Raw genomic sequence first — 12,623 nt, 5'->3', positions numbered from 1 at the left:
AGCTGCTCAAAAATATATTAGTTATCTAGTAGTACTTACTGCATATAACAAATCACCAGAAAATTTAGCACCAGAAAAATTTATAATCTTACAGTTTCTGAGGTTCAGGAATCAGAGAATGGCTTATTTTGGTGGTTATCGTGAGGTCACAACCTTTTGGCTGTGACTGCAATTTGAAGGCTTGACTGGGGTTGTAGGATCCACTTCCACTCATTTGGCTGTTGGCTTCAGTTCTTTGTCAAATGGGCCTCCCCATGGTGCTGCCCATGCCTGGCACCTGGCTTCCCCAAGAATGAGTGATCTAACAGACAGGAAGGGAGGCACAGAGCAAAGAAGAAAGGATAGAAAAAAAAAAGGAGGAAAGGAAGAGTGGGAAGAAATGCACCAAAGATAGAAGGGATAGTTTTTCACAACAGTCTTAGAAATAACATCCCAACCCTTCTGTCATATTCTATTGGTTGCAAAGACCAACAATGTTATGTGGGAGGGACTACACAAGGGTACGAATATCAGGAGGTAGGGCTCACTGGGGGTTATATTGGAGGCTGGGAACCACTGTATTTTACCAAAAGAAAAAGAAAACCTTTATTATATTCAGAGGTTCATAATAAAGCACTTGAGTTAGACCTACTTCTTCATTTGTATAAAGCATGAAAAATATGGTTGTAATTTTTTTATCAGTGCAGATGCACAAAGTATTTCCTACAAAGTGTTAAATATTAAATTGTTCCAAGCTTAATACAAAAGAAAGAATAAAAGATTTGAAACTACAAAAATCTGATGTGAAAAGAAAATGTCAATTATATAGCAAAAGATAAATTTAGATGGCAAGGCTTGGTGTCTTAAAAAAAATAAAAATTTTAAATATAGCTCAAATAAAAAATAACCTTGCAAGTGTTTTAGTAATAAAAAAATTGTTATGAGAAAAATAGTCCTCCCACTGAAACATATGGTCATAATTCCAGTAACAGGATTTTGTCTTTCTGCAATTAATAAGCTTTTATCAATAGTGGTTTGAGAAGGAACAAAACCTTTAAAATTCTAAATATGAACCTCATAACTCAAAGTAATTGAGGAAGTGAATGTGTTCTTCAGGATAAACACCATGGTACATTTTTTTTTTTTGTATAAAAAATGAAAAGAGGAAAAAAATACATGTATCTATTTGTATTTGCTGCTACTACACCTAAACTGTGGGAAGATACATATGAAATGGGACTCCTGGGTGGCTCAGTTGGTTAAGCGGCTGACTTCGGCTCAGGTCATGATCTCACAGTTCATGGGTTCAAGCTCTGCGTCAGGCTCTGTGCTGACAGCTCGGAGCCTGGAGCCTGGAGCCTACTTCGGATTCTGTGTCTCCCCCTCTTTCTGCCCCTCCCCCACTCATGCTCTCTCTCAAAAATAAATAAAACATTAAAAAAATTAAAGAAAAAGAAACTAATAAAAATGATTACTTGTTGAGATTGGAGGGTAAGAAGAACAAGGTAGACACGTGGAAGGTAAATTTTACATTGATAAGTTTCTTTTTAATGTTTATTTTTCTTTTTGACGGAGAGAGAGAGACACAGAGACAGAGAGCAAGGCGGGGGGGGGGGGGGGGGGGGGGCAGAGAGAGAGGGAGACACAGGATCCGAAGCAGGGTGCAGGCTCTGAGTTGTCAGCACACAGCCCAGCATGGGGCTCAAACCCATGAATTGCAAGATCATGACATGAGCTGAAATTGAACGCTTAACTGACTGAACCACCCAGATGACCCTACAATGATAAGTTTTGTATATTATTCTGATTTTTGAATCATGTATGTGTGTCTGTGTAAATATATATATAATATATAAATATCTATGAAACTTTTTAAATTTTTTAATGTTTATTTGGGGGGGGGGGGGGAAGAATGAGTAGGGGAGGGGCAGCAAAGGGGAAAGAGAGAGAGAATCCCAAGCAGGCTCTGCACTGCCTGATGTAAGGCTTGAACTCACAATCCATGAGATCATGACCTGAGCCAAAATCAGAAGTTGGACATTCAACCAACTGAGCCACCCAGGCACCCCTGAAATATATTTTTTTAATCACAAAGAAAAAAATTAAAACCTAAGATGGTTTTGTAGGTTTCTGGTTTATTTCAGGATATTTTCTTTTAAAATAGGAGTCAAGTTATCAAAGTTATACTTGCTACTAAAAAAAGAAAAGTTCTGTTCTTATAAAACAATATTTGAATCTAGGCTATTATAAATTTAGGCAGTTGAGATACCATAGTCAGGCTACTGCTTTTATGATTAAATCAGAAGGTGAGATATTCATACAAGAGAAGATCCAGTCTTTCTATATATTACCTACTTTTCAGATTTTTATCTCTTACCTGGCCGAGTTTAATGCCCACTATCTAACAAGTTCTCAGGTAACCTTCTCCTTATTGGTATAGCCATCCTCCTGGGTTGTTTTCCAACCATGTGGTCAAGATTCATATCTCTATTATAGCAATTACTTTTACTTTGTTAATTATCTGCTTCACATATTCAGTTCCATTAGGGACAGAAATATTTTATTCATCTGTCAACCAGTGAAGCCTAATAAAGTGCTCTGCACATAGCAAGTATATAGACACAAAGTTTGTTTGGTGGCTGCATAGAACAAGTGGGCTAGATTTTACTTCATATTTCAACATTCAGAGAAAAAGAGCAATACTAAAAGGCGTAAGACCAAAAACAGATCAGTGCAGACTGAATACAAAGAACCATTCTATTTCTTCACCTTTAAAAAAATTAAAATTTCAAAATTAAGTACCGATGTGAAGAACATGACCAAATAAGTAACAATGGCATTCAGAAACATATTGTACAGCTACAAAGAACACTTCAAAATGTGCCTCCAAAGGCACATTATTCCAATTTTTATTAAATGTAGAGACTTTATGAAAACAAACCCAAATCCTATCCTATCCTATATCATGGGAAGCACCCTGCACCAAACTGTTATTTTAAAGTAATTTCAGTATTCATAGACTGTGCAACTACTTATACTGCAAAATAAACACACAGTATACACAGAAAACATAAACTGAGTTTGATATGCAATTGTTTTTATCCTATACCATTTCAATAAATTTCACAGGTTACTTTGTGTTGCCTTTTTATTTAATAGCTGCAACATTTTACATTGCTTATGAAGTAGCTACTTCCAGGAGACTGATAATCTCCTTCATAGGATGTCTTTGGCTAGTACTACAGATGTGATTCAGTAGGAACCATATGACCAATGGAGTAAAATTCTCAGTCTCTCCTAGCCTGAGACTCAGATCCTGAGTTATAACCCTGACTTGGTCTTCATAAGTATTTTTCTTACATCAGGGTTATTTAGTGTTGAGATGCTTCATAAGTCTTTTTTCTTACATCAGGGTTATTTAGTGTAGTTTTCTTTTTTCTTGAAATATACAATGAGTGTTTTGATACAAAAACATATATCACATAAGAATAAAAAAGAAACATGAAAATAATGATTATATTCTATATAATGTAAATTATAGGACTAACTAAAATATCCCCTTTACTTTTTTTTTTTTAACACAAAGTACTTCTTACAATTTTGCTGTTGGAAGAGGAAAGTTCTGTAACAGTTTCAAACACACAGAATTTAACTTAGGTTAATATCCTGTTATAAAAAATAACTACCATATAGAGAATATAAAATATGCAAAAGTAATTAGTTCATTAAAATGTATATTTAGTACATTGGTGTCACTGAAAATATGCAGACTTGCCAAGAAAGTTCTAAGGTTTAAAGGAGAAGTTAAAAAAAACCTGTTTCAGGCTTCATTTATTGCTACATAATGACTACTTCAAGGGTCATATGGCCTGTTGTCCATCACTCTTAGAAGTGGTAAATACAGTGGGGTATATTTTGGAAGGAAAGGAGAAAACATAATGCACTGCAATATAAAAATATTACCTATTTATAAATTATTAAAGACTTATAAAACATATACTGAATCACGTTTTTGCTATAAAAACAATGTATTTAAATATATAAGCACAAAATTCTGAAGCACCCACAATTATTTTAAGAATACCCATTTAATAAAGAAAACCATATATATATATATAATAATAATTTGAGAAGAAAAAAGGCAAAATTCTGATTTTGATCCAAATAATCAGAGTTTATCTAATCATGGAGGTAGGTCTCCACTCCAATTATACAAATACGTTATCTGCCTTATTCAAAGAATTATAAGACTAAGATCTGGAAACTGTGCCATTGAAATTCATTTTTAACAGACTCTAGAAGCCAGCAATGTAACTGGCATATGTAACAGCTATTTCCCTCATAAGGTTACATCTGAAAAGAGCCTTCATTAAAATCATTCTTGGCATAAAGAGGTATACGTAAGTGCAGATACTTTGGCTTTGCATTTAAATAACACAGTAAATGCTACGAATTTATTAAAGACAGAAAAAAATCTTTGTCTTTATAGAACTTGTATTAAGTCAGAGCTTCAAAAACTGTGGGTCTCTTAAATTTTTAGAGATTTAAATATTGTGCTAATGATTTAAAAAGATCATTTCCTACCTAAAAAGCAAAACTTACATGTTTCAAACAGCAAATCTTTACTTTTAGTGTCTGTGGCATTTCAGTTTTAGTGGATTTAGTTTTAACAAATTAGTTTGCAATATATAATATTACTCATATCTTTCACTAAAAAAGATTTTCTATAATGAAAAATACTAATTCTATTTCTAATGGTAAACTAGTAGAGCTGGAGGTCCCACCATGGAGTACAGGGATTAAAGCACTATCAAGATCATTTAAATAATGCTGAGGAAGAAGTCGGCCATCAGATCCTGCCTGAAATTCAACCTGGAAAAAAAAAAAATCTTGATAAGTCAACCCTAGAAAGTAAGCAATCTTGCTTAACTCAGCAGATGAATATAAACTATTATAAAATATCAGTTTAAGCATGTTAAGAAAATACTTGATAAATACTTCATAAACTAATGTTTCACATCTCCTATATATTCTTCTATCTGCTACATAAGTTGTAAGTGTCTTTCCCATAGACATCATGAAAATTGTTTAAATACCACTACTTCATACTTTAGGTTTCTTCTCAATGCACATGTAAACACACTAGAGAACTAAGGTTTTAAATAATTACCAACATGACTTATAAATAAAAACCTATGGTATTAAAAAAAATCTACTTAAAATTATTTTGAATTTGTTGTTGCAAAAATATTTAATATTTGAATTTAATGTTGCTGGTGAAAATTACATTTTAATACATTTGACTAAAAAAAATAATTGGGCTACTGAAACAAATAATTACCAGATGCTTACTTGAAAAAGGAATTTTTAATAGTAAGATCAAAGTAGAAGTTCTTTCCAAAAGAACTATGAGTATAACACATCCTGACTGAAGAAAAGCAAACCCTCAGTATATGAACTCATTCATGTTTAGATTAACCATTCTAGAAGAACTTGCTTTAAAATTGATTATACTGGATGTTGGAAACAGAAATGCACATTAAAATAATACTGGAGTATCATTTTTTACCTATAAAATTGGTAAAATTCAAAAATTTGATTACATACTGCTTTGATAAAGATTTGGGGGAAGAACTCTCTCACACAAATTGTGGTAGTAACCTCTGTTTGAGACAATATGGTAATATCTATTGAGTACAAACTTACACCTGGCAATTCTACTCTAAGAATGTTATATACTCACACTTACGCAGAAGCAAAATATTGTGGATAACCTAAATGTCAATCAGTACATAAAAACTAGTTAAATAAATTATGGTACATTTATATAAGAAATGACTACTATGCAACTGTTAAAAAGAATATGTAGTCATATGAAATATCTCTAAAACATAGATTGAAAGAGCAAGGTTAAAAAATAAGAGTAAAAGGAGGAATAAAAAGCATTTATATACTTATTTGCTTGTACATGCAAAAATTCATAAAGACTACATAGAAATGGTTAACATTGATTGCATGACCAGGAATGGAGGATGAAGAAGAGTATGGAGATAGACTATAGGGGTTGGGAGTCAAGAGTGGGAAGGAGATCTTTCCAGGGCTATTATCTTATACAACTCTACTGGGAACCATTTACATTATAACCTGGAGTTAATATCTCTAGGGGCTACCCATTACATGGACTACAACATGAATATTGCTCTCTGGAAATGTTTGAAAAGATGGTCCTATTATACACGCTTGTGAGACAACAGAATATATATATCATTCTCTGCCCCTGGTTTCTGGTATAGGGCTCCGGACACCCTAGTAATTATATATATATATATATATATATATATATATATATATATATATGTATATATGTGTGTGTATATATATATACACACACATATATGTATGTGTATATATATATTCACACATTTTTTTTTAATTTGTTTGTTTTGAGAGATAGAGCTCAAGCTGGGGAGGGGCAGAGAGAGAGGGTGAGAGAGAATCCCAAGAAGGCTCCATGCTGTCAATGCAGAGCCCAAGGCGGGACTCCATCCCACCATGAAATCATGACCTGCTCCAAGATCAAGAGTTGGACACTTAACCGACTGAGCCACTCAGGCACCTCTACCCTTGTAATTTCTTAATTGATAAGAACACTGTTAAGTGTCTCTTGTTCTCATATTTGTATTTCACACTGTCCGTGACACAGGGCTCCTAAAACCCTTATACATTCCTAAGTGATAAGAGCACTAGGAGTATCTTTTACTCTAATGAAGTGACTCTGGGTGGGTTCCTGAATGGGGACTGGTCACCAGAAAGACCAAGCCATAATTAGAAGCTTTAGATTTTTCAGCTCTACCCTTAACTGTCCAGAGAGGGGAGAGGGGCTAAAAATGGCATTACTATTTGATCCTACCAACATAAGAAAGCCTCCATAAATTCCCACTAGTGGGGAGTTTAGAGAGCTTTAGGCTGCTAATACAGCCACACTAGGAGGGTGACATACCCCAACTTCACTGGGACAGACGTGCCTATGCTTGAGAACCTCTCAGACCTCACCCTATGTCTTCATCTGTGTATATCCTTTAATAAACTGGTAAACGTAAGTGTTTCCCTGAATTCTGTGAGCCACTCTAGGAAATTAATTAAAACCAAGGAGGAGGTTGTTAGAATTTCTGATCTATAGCTGGTTGTTCAGAAACAGAGCGGACAACCTGGGCTTATGATTAGCATCTGAAGGGGTGTGGGGGAACAGTCTTGTAGGAATGAACCCTTAACCTATGGGATCTGATGCTCTCTCTCTGGGTATATAGTGTCAAAATTGAGTTGAATTTCTGGATATCCTGCTGGAGTCTGAGAACCACTTGCTGGTGGGTGTAGTTTCTCTACATATCTGGTGACCAGAAGTGTCAGAAATGAAGAATTTTGTGTGAGTAGTAAAGGAGACTCACAGGAAGGAAAGACACATTAGAGAAAAACATAGGAAAGAAAAGACTAAGGTTTTCCTTTTTTTTAACATTTTTAGACTTCTGTAATTTTAAATCATGTGAACAAAGTCAGAATTTAAAAAATTAAAAACCTACTTATCAAGTAGGACTGCTATGGTGCAGAGGTCAGCAAACTATGGCCCATGGGCCAACCTGGCCCACCAGTTATTTTGTAAACAAACTTTCATTGGAACACAGTGAACTCATTAGTTTATATACGGTCTATGGCTGTTTTGCACTATAATGGCAGGACTGAAGAGTTAGTTGTAAAAGCCGTCAGCCCACAATGCCTAAGATATTTACTGTCTCACCTTTTACATAAAAGTTTGCTGACCACTGTTGTAGAGAGTTAAAGATGATAATGTACATGCAATGTGTAGTACACATTGATGTTCAACAAATTTTAGTTCTCTTCATTTGTCCCAAATAAAAGGTTAAAGAAAAAACTTTTGATTATTTAATATATGATACATTCATTTCAAAAATACATTACCAAAAAATGCCTCACCATATCAGTATCAGTGGAAACTCTGAGACCAATTTTATTCATCCCATTACTCTTCAGAGTTTTCAGGTGAGGACACAGTGCAGCACTACAAGCCATGGCTATTTCTTTTGCAAACTGATAACGAGTTGCTGAAATAGATAAATCCTGGTCCTTTAGAAAGTAGAACACCTGAAATGTATTTAATTAGGAAACAAGCCATGATTAAGATTAAAAGTAGCTTGAAAAATACAACTGCTACTTTCAATTCAACTTTATTAATAAAATTCCAGTGTTAGTGCCATGGAATTCACAAGTTAAAAGCATTATCTATATATACACACATTAGTAAGTAGTAAGTAGTAAGAGCTTAAAACCAAAGATTCTGGAAGATGGCAAGACTTAGCTATTTTAACCTAAAATTAACCTGTGGCAACAAAAACCCTGTTAATTCAGTTTAGAGAAGGGTACCAATGAGTCCACCCTATAAGATCACCTTCCTGTAAGGATCTTAATGAAGTTAAAAATCATACAAAGAAATAATATTCTATAGTTTCTATGTCCTCTATAGTTTCTCTGTAAAATCACAGAGAATACCTAAGAAACGAGTAACACTGATTGCCTGACCCAGGAGGTAGAGTGAGGGAGAATATGGACATAGACTAAGGGGTTGAGAATCTGTAATTCCATATCCTCTTAGTTTAAAGTTGGAACATGCAAAAATAATTTTCCATTGTGAATGCTGATTATAAACTGATATTTATAAAATATTTTATTTTTTATAAAATAAGAGAAGAATGAAAATAATACAGTCAAATAACATATTACTATACAAAGATGGCAATGCTGCCAAAACTTAACTATGAGCCGGCAGGGAGTACAGGCAGTACCATACAAAGCCTGAAATAATCTTATGGAAATCCAAATCTGGTATATTGAAGGCAGTCTGGGATGAAAATATGTGTGTGTTTCAACATGTAATATAAAAAGTGTTAGTAAGCTGCAATGAGAAATCTCCCAAGTTAAAAAAAAAAAAAACAACATATCCAAACACAACATATAAAGGGAAGGAATCTTCTTTCTCAGTTACCTCAGTACACTTTACAGTCTTCTCATCAGTTTCAAAATCTGCTTCCAGCTTTATTTTTTCACTTGGAAATCCTTGTAATGATATTCCATCCACCGAACTAATAACACTAACAGAATAAAACATAATATGGTAGTATTATTAGGACCAAAATGCTTTCTATGAAATGAGTCATTAGATTTGAATAAGGAGAAAATATATGAAAACTATAAATTTATAGCAGTAAGATAGCTCATTACATACAAATATTTAAATAATATTTACAAATAATTAAAACATTTACCAAGATTTCTTGATTGTGTACCAAATTATATCTACTCTTTCATATGCCCAATACAGACCTGAGGTTTAAAATGCCTTAGTCTCCTAAAAGAAAAGCTGTCTGAGGAATTTCAATAACTTGGTTTTGGAATCCTTCAGCATTAGCCCTCTTTTTCCTTCTTTACTATAGACCCTTTAGCCAATCTCCAAAATAGCAAGAAAATGGATAACTGAAAGGAAGGAGTGGCAGTAATATTCTATATGGCCTCTAATGTATATATTATTAAATTCAGTTATTGTATTTATGGTGAATCAACATAAAAAATAAACACTCAAAGGGTATCCTTTACTTACTTCACAAAAATAGGTACCAAACAACAGAAAAAATATGTTGCCTTTTTCAACCTTGGTATCAAGGTCACATTGCTACAAAGTGCACATTTTATTACTATCCCTCTCCCAAAGTGACCACTCTTTAATAATTTATAGCATCCTAGTCAAGAAAATATACATGAGGCCGGTTAAGCACATGTTTGAAAAAAAAGACCACTCATTAGAGTATAGGCATTTAAATTAATGGTATAATTCTATATCGACTCATAAAATGCTTAATTTTGTTAGCAGGGCATTTTTATCCTTCCCCTTCCATCAAATCAATTATATTTTAGTAACAAAAAATTCCTACCCTTTGTTTCCTTTCTCTTCAGAATCTACCCAGCAGATATCCACATATTCTCTGAGGTCTACAGCATCAACTTTCCCACACGTAATTTTAAAGTCTTTCTGTTCTCGTAGAGCTAGTCGCAAGCCATCCATGGTCTCTGGTGTTATTTGTACCATTAAGCCATCTAAAAATGAGTTGTTTCACTCATGAGTTGTTTCATTCCTTTTATTAAATATCAATTTATATATCTAATCCATAAAATTTGCTATCAAAATATGTTCTGCACAAGATACAAGTTTTATATCATCTGTTAAATGATTTTAATGATTCTCTACCTAGAAATAAAAGTATTTCAAAGTTAAGGATTCTTTTTTAAACTTTTTGTAATGTTTATTTATTTTGAGAGAGAAAAAGAGTGAGTGTAAGTGGGGGAAGAGCAGAGAGAAAGGGAGAATGAGAGAATCCCAAGCAGGCTCCGTGCTATTAGCACATACCTTGACGTGGGGCTCAGTCTCATGAACCAAGAGATCATGACCTGAGCCAAAATTAAGAGTCAAAGCTTAACCAACTGAGCCACACAAGTGCCCCCCTCTTTTAAAAAAAAAAAAAACAATGGAAAGAATTTTCATTACTATGATGAAATTACTGATGCCAAACTGCCCTATCATAACAACCAGTCATAAAACTAGACAAAATATATGAGGTAATTGTTTTCAGGTAGTGAACAACATGAAGTGCAATACTGTGATTCCTAGAGGAAAACTCAACAGGTACACCCACAATTGCCCAGGTTCTAGGCTTCAAGACAATTTCTGCATGGTAACCCATTAAACCTACAATGGCCATTACTGGGCTGAGAAGTCAGAGATAAGTTTGGGGAAGCCTGGAATCTGGGGTCAAGCACTGAAGGGGGAGACACCAGATGACTGTGTGTAAGGATCCCTTTGAGTCCTTGGACAAGAACTGCGGACACAGTATTTGAGTTAGATTAGATGAAGCCTAACAGAGAATAGCTATTAGGTTTGGAACATAACAGAGATACTAGAAACCAAGCAATGCTGGGAGATACTGACACTCTGGACCAACCAAAGTAGAGAGACCTTATTAACATCTCATTAACTTGCACTGTGGCAAAACAAAAACAAACAAACAAAAACCAAAGCCCTTACAAAATGTGTAGGCAAAACAGATTTGGAGAAGAGTCCTGGCAGATTGTAAACACCTTAGGAGTTCCACAGATCCATCTGTTAACAAAGTGAAAAATACAGACTACACAAACTCAACATGATTTGCCAGGAAAATGCCTGCTTAAATATAAACCTTCTTCAGAAAAAGTTTATAGAATCTAAAGTCTCTAAGCATATTAACAGTGACAAGTATATAATCAAAAATTACCAGAGAGAACTACAAGAAAATGTGAGCCTCTAAACAACTGAAACCAACCATGAGATAGATAGCCAAGATGCTGTATTAAACACACACTTGAAAACATCTATTCTAAAATATATTTAAAGACCTAAAGCAAAACTTTCAAAGAATGAAAAGCAAATATGGGCTAAATGAATAAACATTAAAAAAAATATTAACAGAAATAGAGACTAAAAAAAACCAAAGGGAAATTCTAGAACTGAAAAGTGTAACTTGAAACTGAAACCTCAATGGATAAGCTGAATAGTAGATTGAAGATGGCAAAAAAAAAGAAAAAAAAAAAAAGACTCAGAGAACATGAAGAAAGGTCAATGAAAATTATCCAATCCAAAGAACCCAGAGAAAAATGATTAAAGAAAAACAAACAGAACATCAAGGACCCAAGGGATGGTATAAAAGAGATATAGATATAAATATACATATACATATATACAGATAAAAATATATAGATATCTCCCAGGAGGAAAAGATAGGAATATTAAAAAAAAAATGGTAGGAAATTCCCAAGATTTGATGACAAACATTGACCCATATTCAAGAAGCTCCATAAATGCCAAGCAGGAAAAATATAAAGAAAACCACATAAAGGCACATCACAGTAAAACTGGTGAAAACCAAAGATAAAAAGGATATCTTGAAAACATCTGGAGAAAAGGGCACATTAAATATGGGGAAACAAATGTAAAAAATTATGCTGACTTTTCATTAGAAGCAATGGAGGCCAATAGACAAGATGACATCTTTAATGAAGATTAAAACTTTCAAAGAATTCTAAATCTAACAAAAATATCCTTCAAAAATAAGAAATAAATACAGCTTCAGATCAACAAAAGCCAGCCAACTGGTATTACAAAAAATGATACTGACATCTAGTGTCTACTCCAACATATAAAGAGCTTGAAGTTGTCACTCCCATTCTTACAAGAAGAAAAATACTGAACAAACTGAAAATGAACAACTCTTAGGTCAGAGGACTGAGGTCATAGGACAAAATGCTGCCCTGAAAAATGGAGCAAAATCAAAACCCACCACAAAAAAGTAAAACATGAAAAAGCCTACAATTTCAATAGATTCAGAAAAAGCACTCAGCAAAGTACAACATCTATTTATGATAAAAAACCTTCTCTAAAGGAAGTCTAGAGGGAACATCCCTCAACTTAATAAAGGCCTTATATGAAATAAAGGCCAGTATCATACTCCATGGTGAAAAACTGAGAGCTTTACCCCTAAGGTCAGGAA

At 33.9% G+C, this 12,623-nt stretch overlaps 1 protein-coding gene across 3 annotated transcripts in view; it reads right to left on the bottom strand.

Moving 5' to 3' along the window:
* Positions 1-2,094: 2,094 nt before the first annotated feature.
* ZFYVE16 (zinc finger FYVE-type containing 16) overlaps positions 2,095-12,623 on the bottom strand; it is a 52,964-nt gene continuing 42,435 nt past the window's right edge. For all 3 annotated transcript variants that reach the window (XM_043592978.1, XM_043592970.1, XM_043592987.1), the window contains 4 exons: positions 9,978-10,140; positions 9,035-9,140; positions 7,969-8,136; positions 2,095-4,851 (listed from right to left, as the gene is read on the bottom strand). In XM_043592978.1, coding sequence (XP_043448913.1) covers positions 4,690-4,851; positions 7,969-8,136; positions 9,035-9,140; positions 9,978-10,140 — 599 coding nt within the window. In that variant the 3' untranslated portion in view covers positions 2,095-4,689. The remainder of the gene's footprint in view (positions 4,852-7,968; positions 8,137-9,034; positions 9,141-9,977; positions 10,141-12,623) is intronic.

This window comes from Prionailurus bengalensis, chromosome A1, assembly GCF_016509475.1.
Source record: "Prionailurus bengalensis isolate Pbe53 chromosome A1, Fcat_Pben_1.1_paternal_pri, whole genome shotgun sequence".
NCBI classification, from domain to species: domain Eukaryota; kingdom Metazoa; phylum Chordata; class Mammalia; order Carnivora; family Felidae; genus Prionailurus; species Prionailurus bengalensis.
The sequence above is the reverse complement of the archived record's forward strand: the minus strand, read 5'-3'. Positions and strand labels throughout refer to the sequence as shown.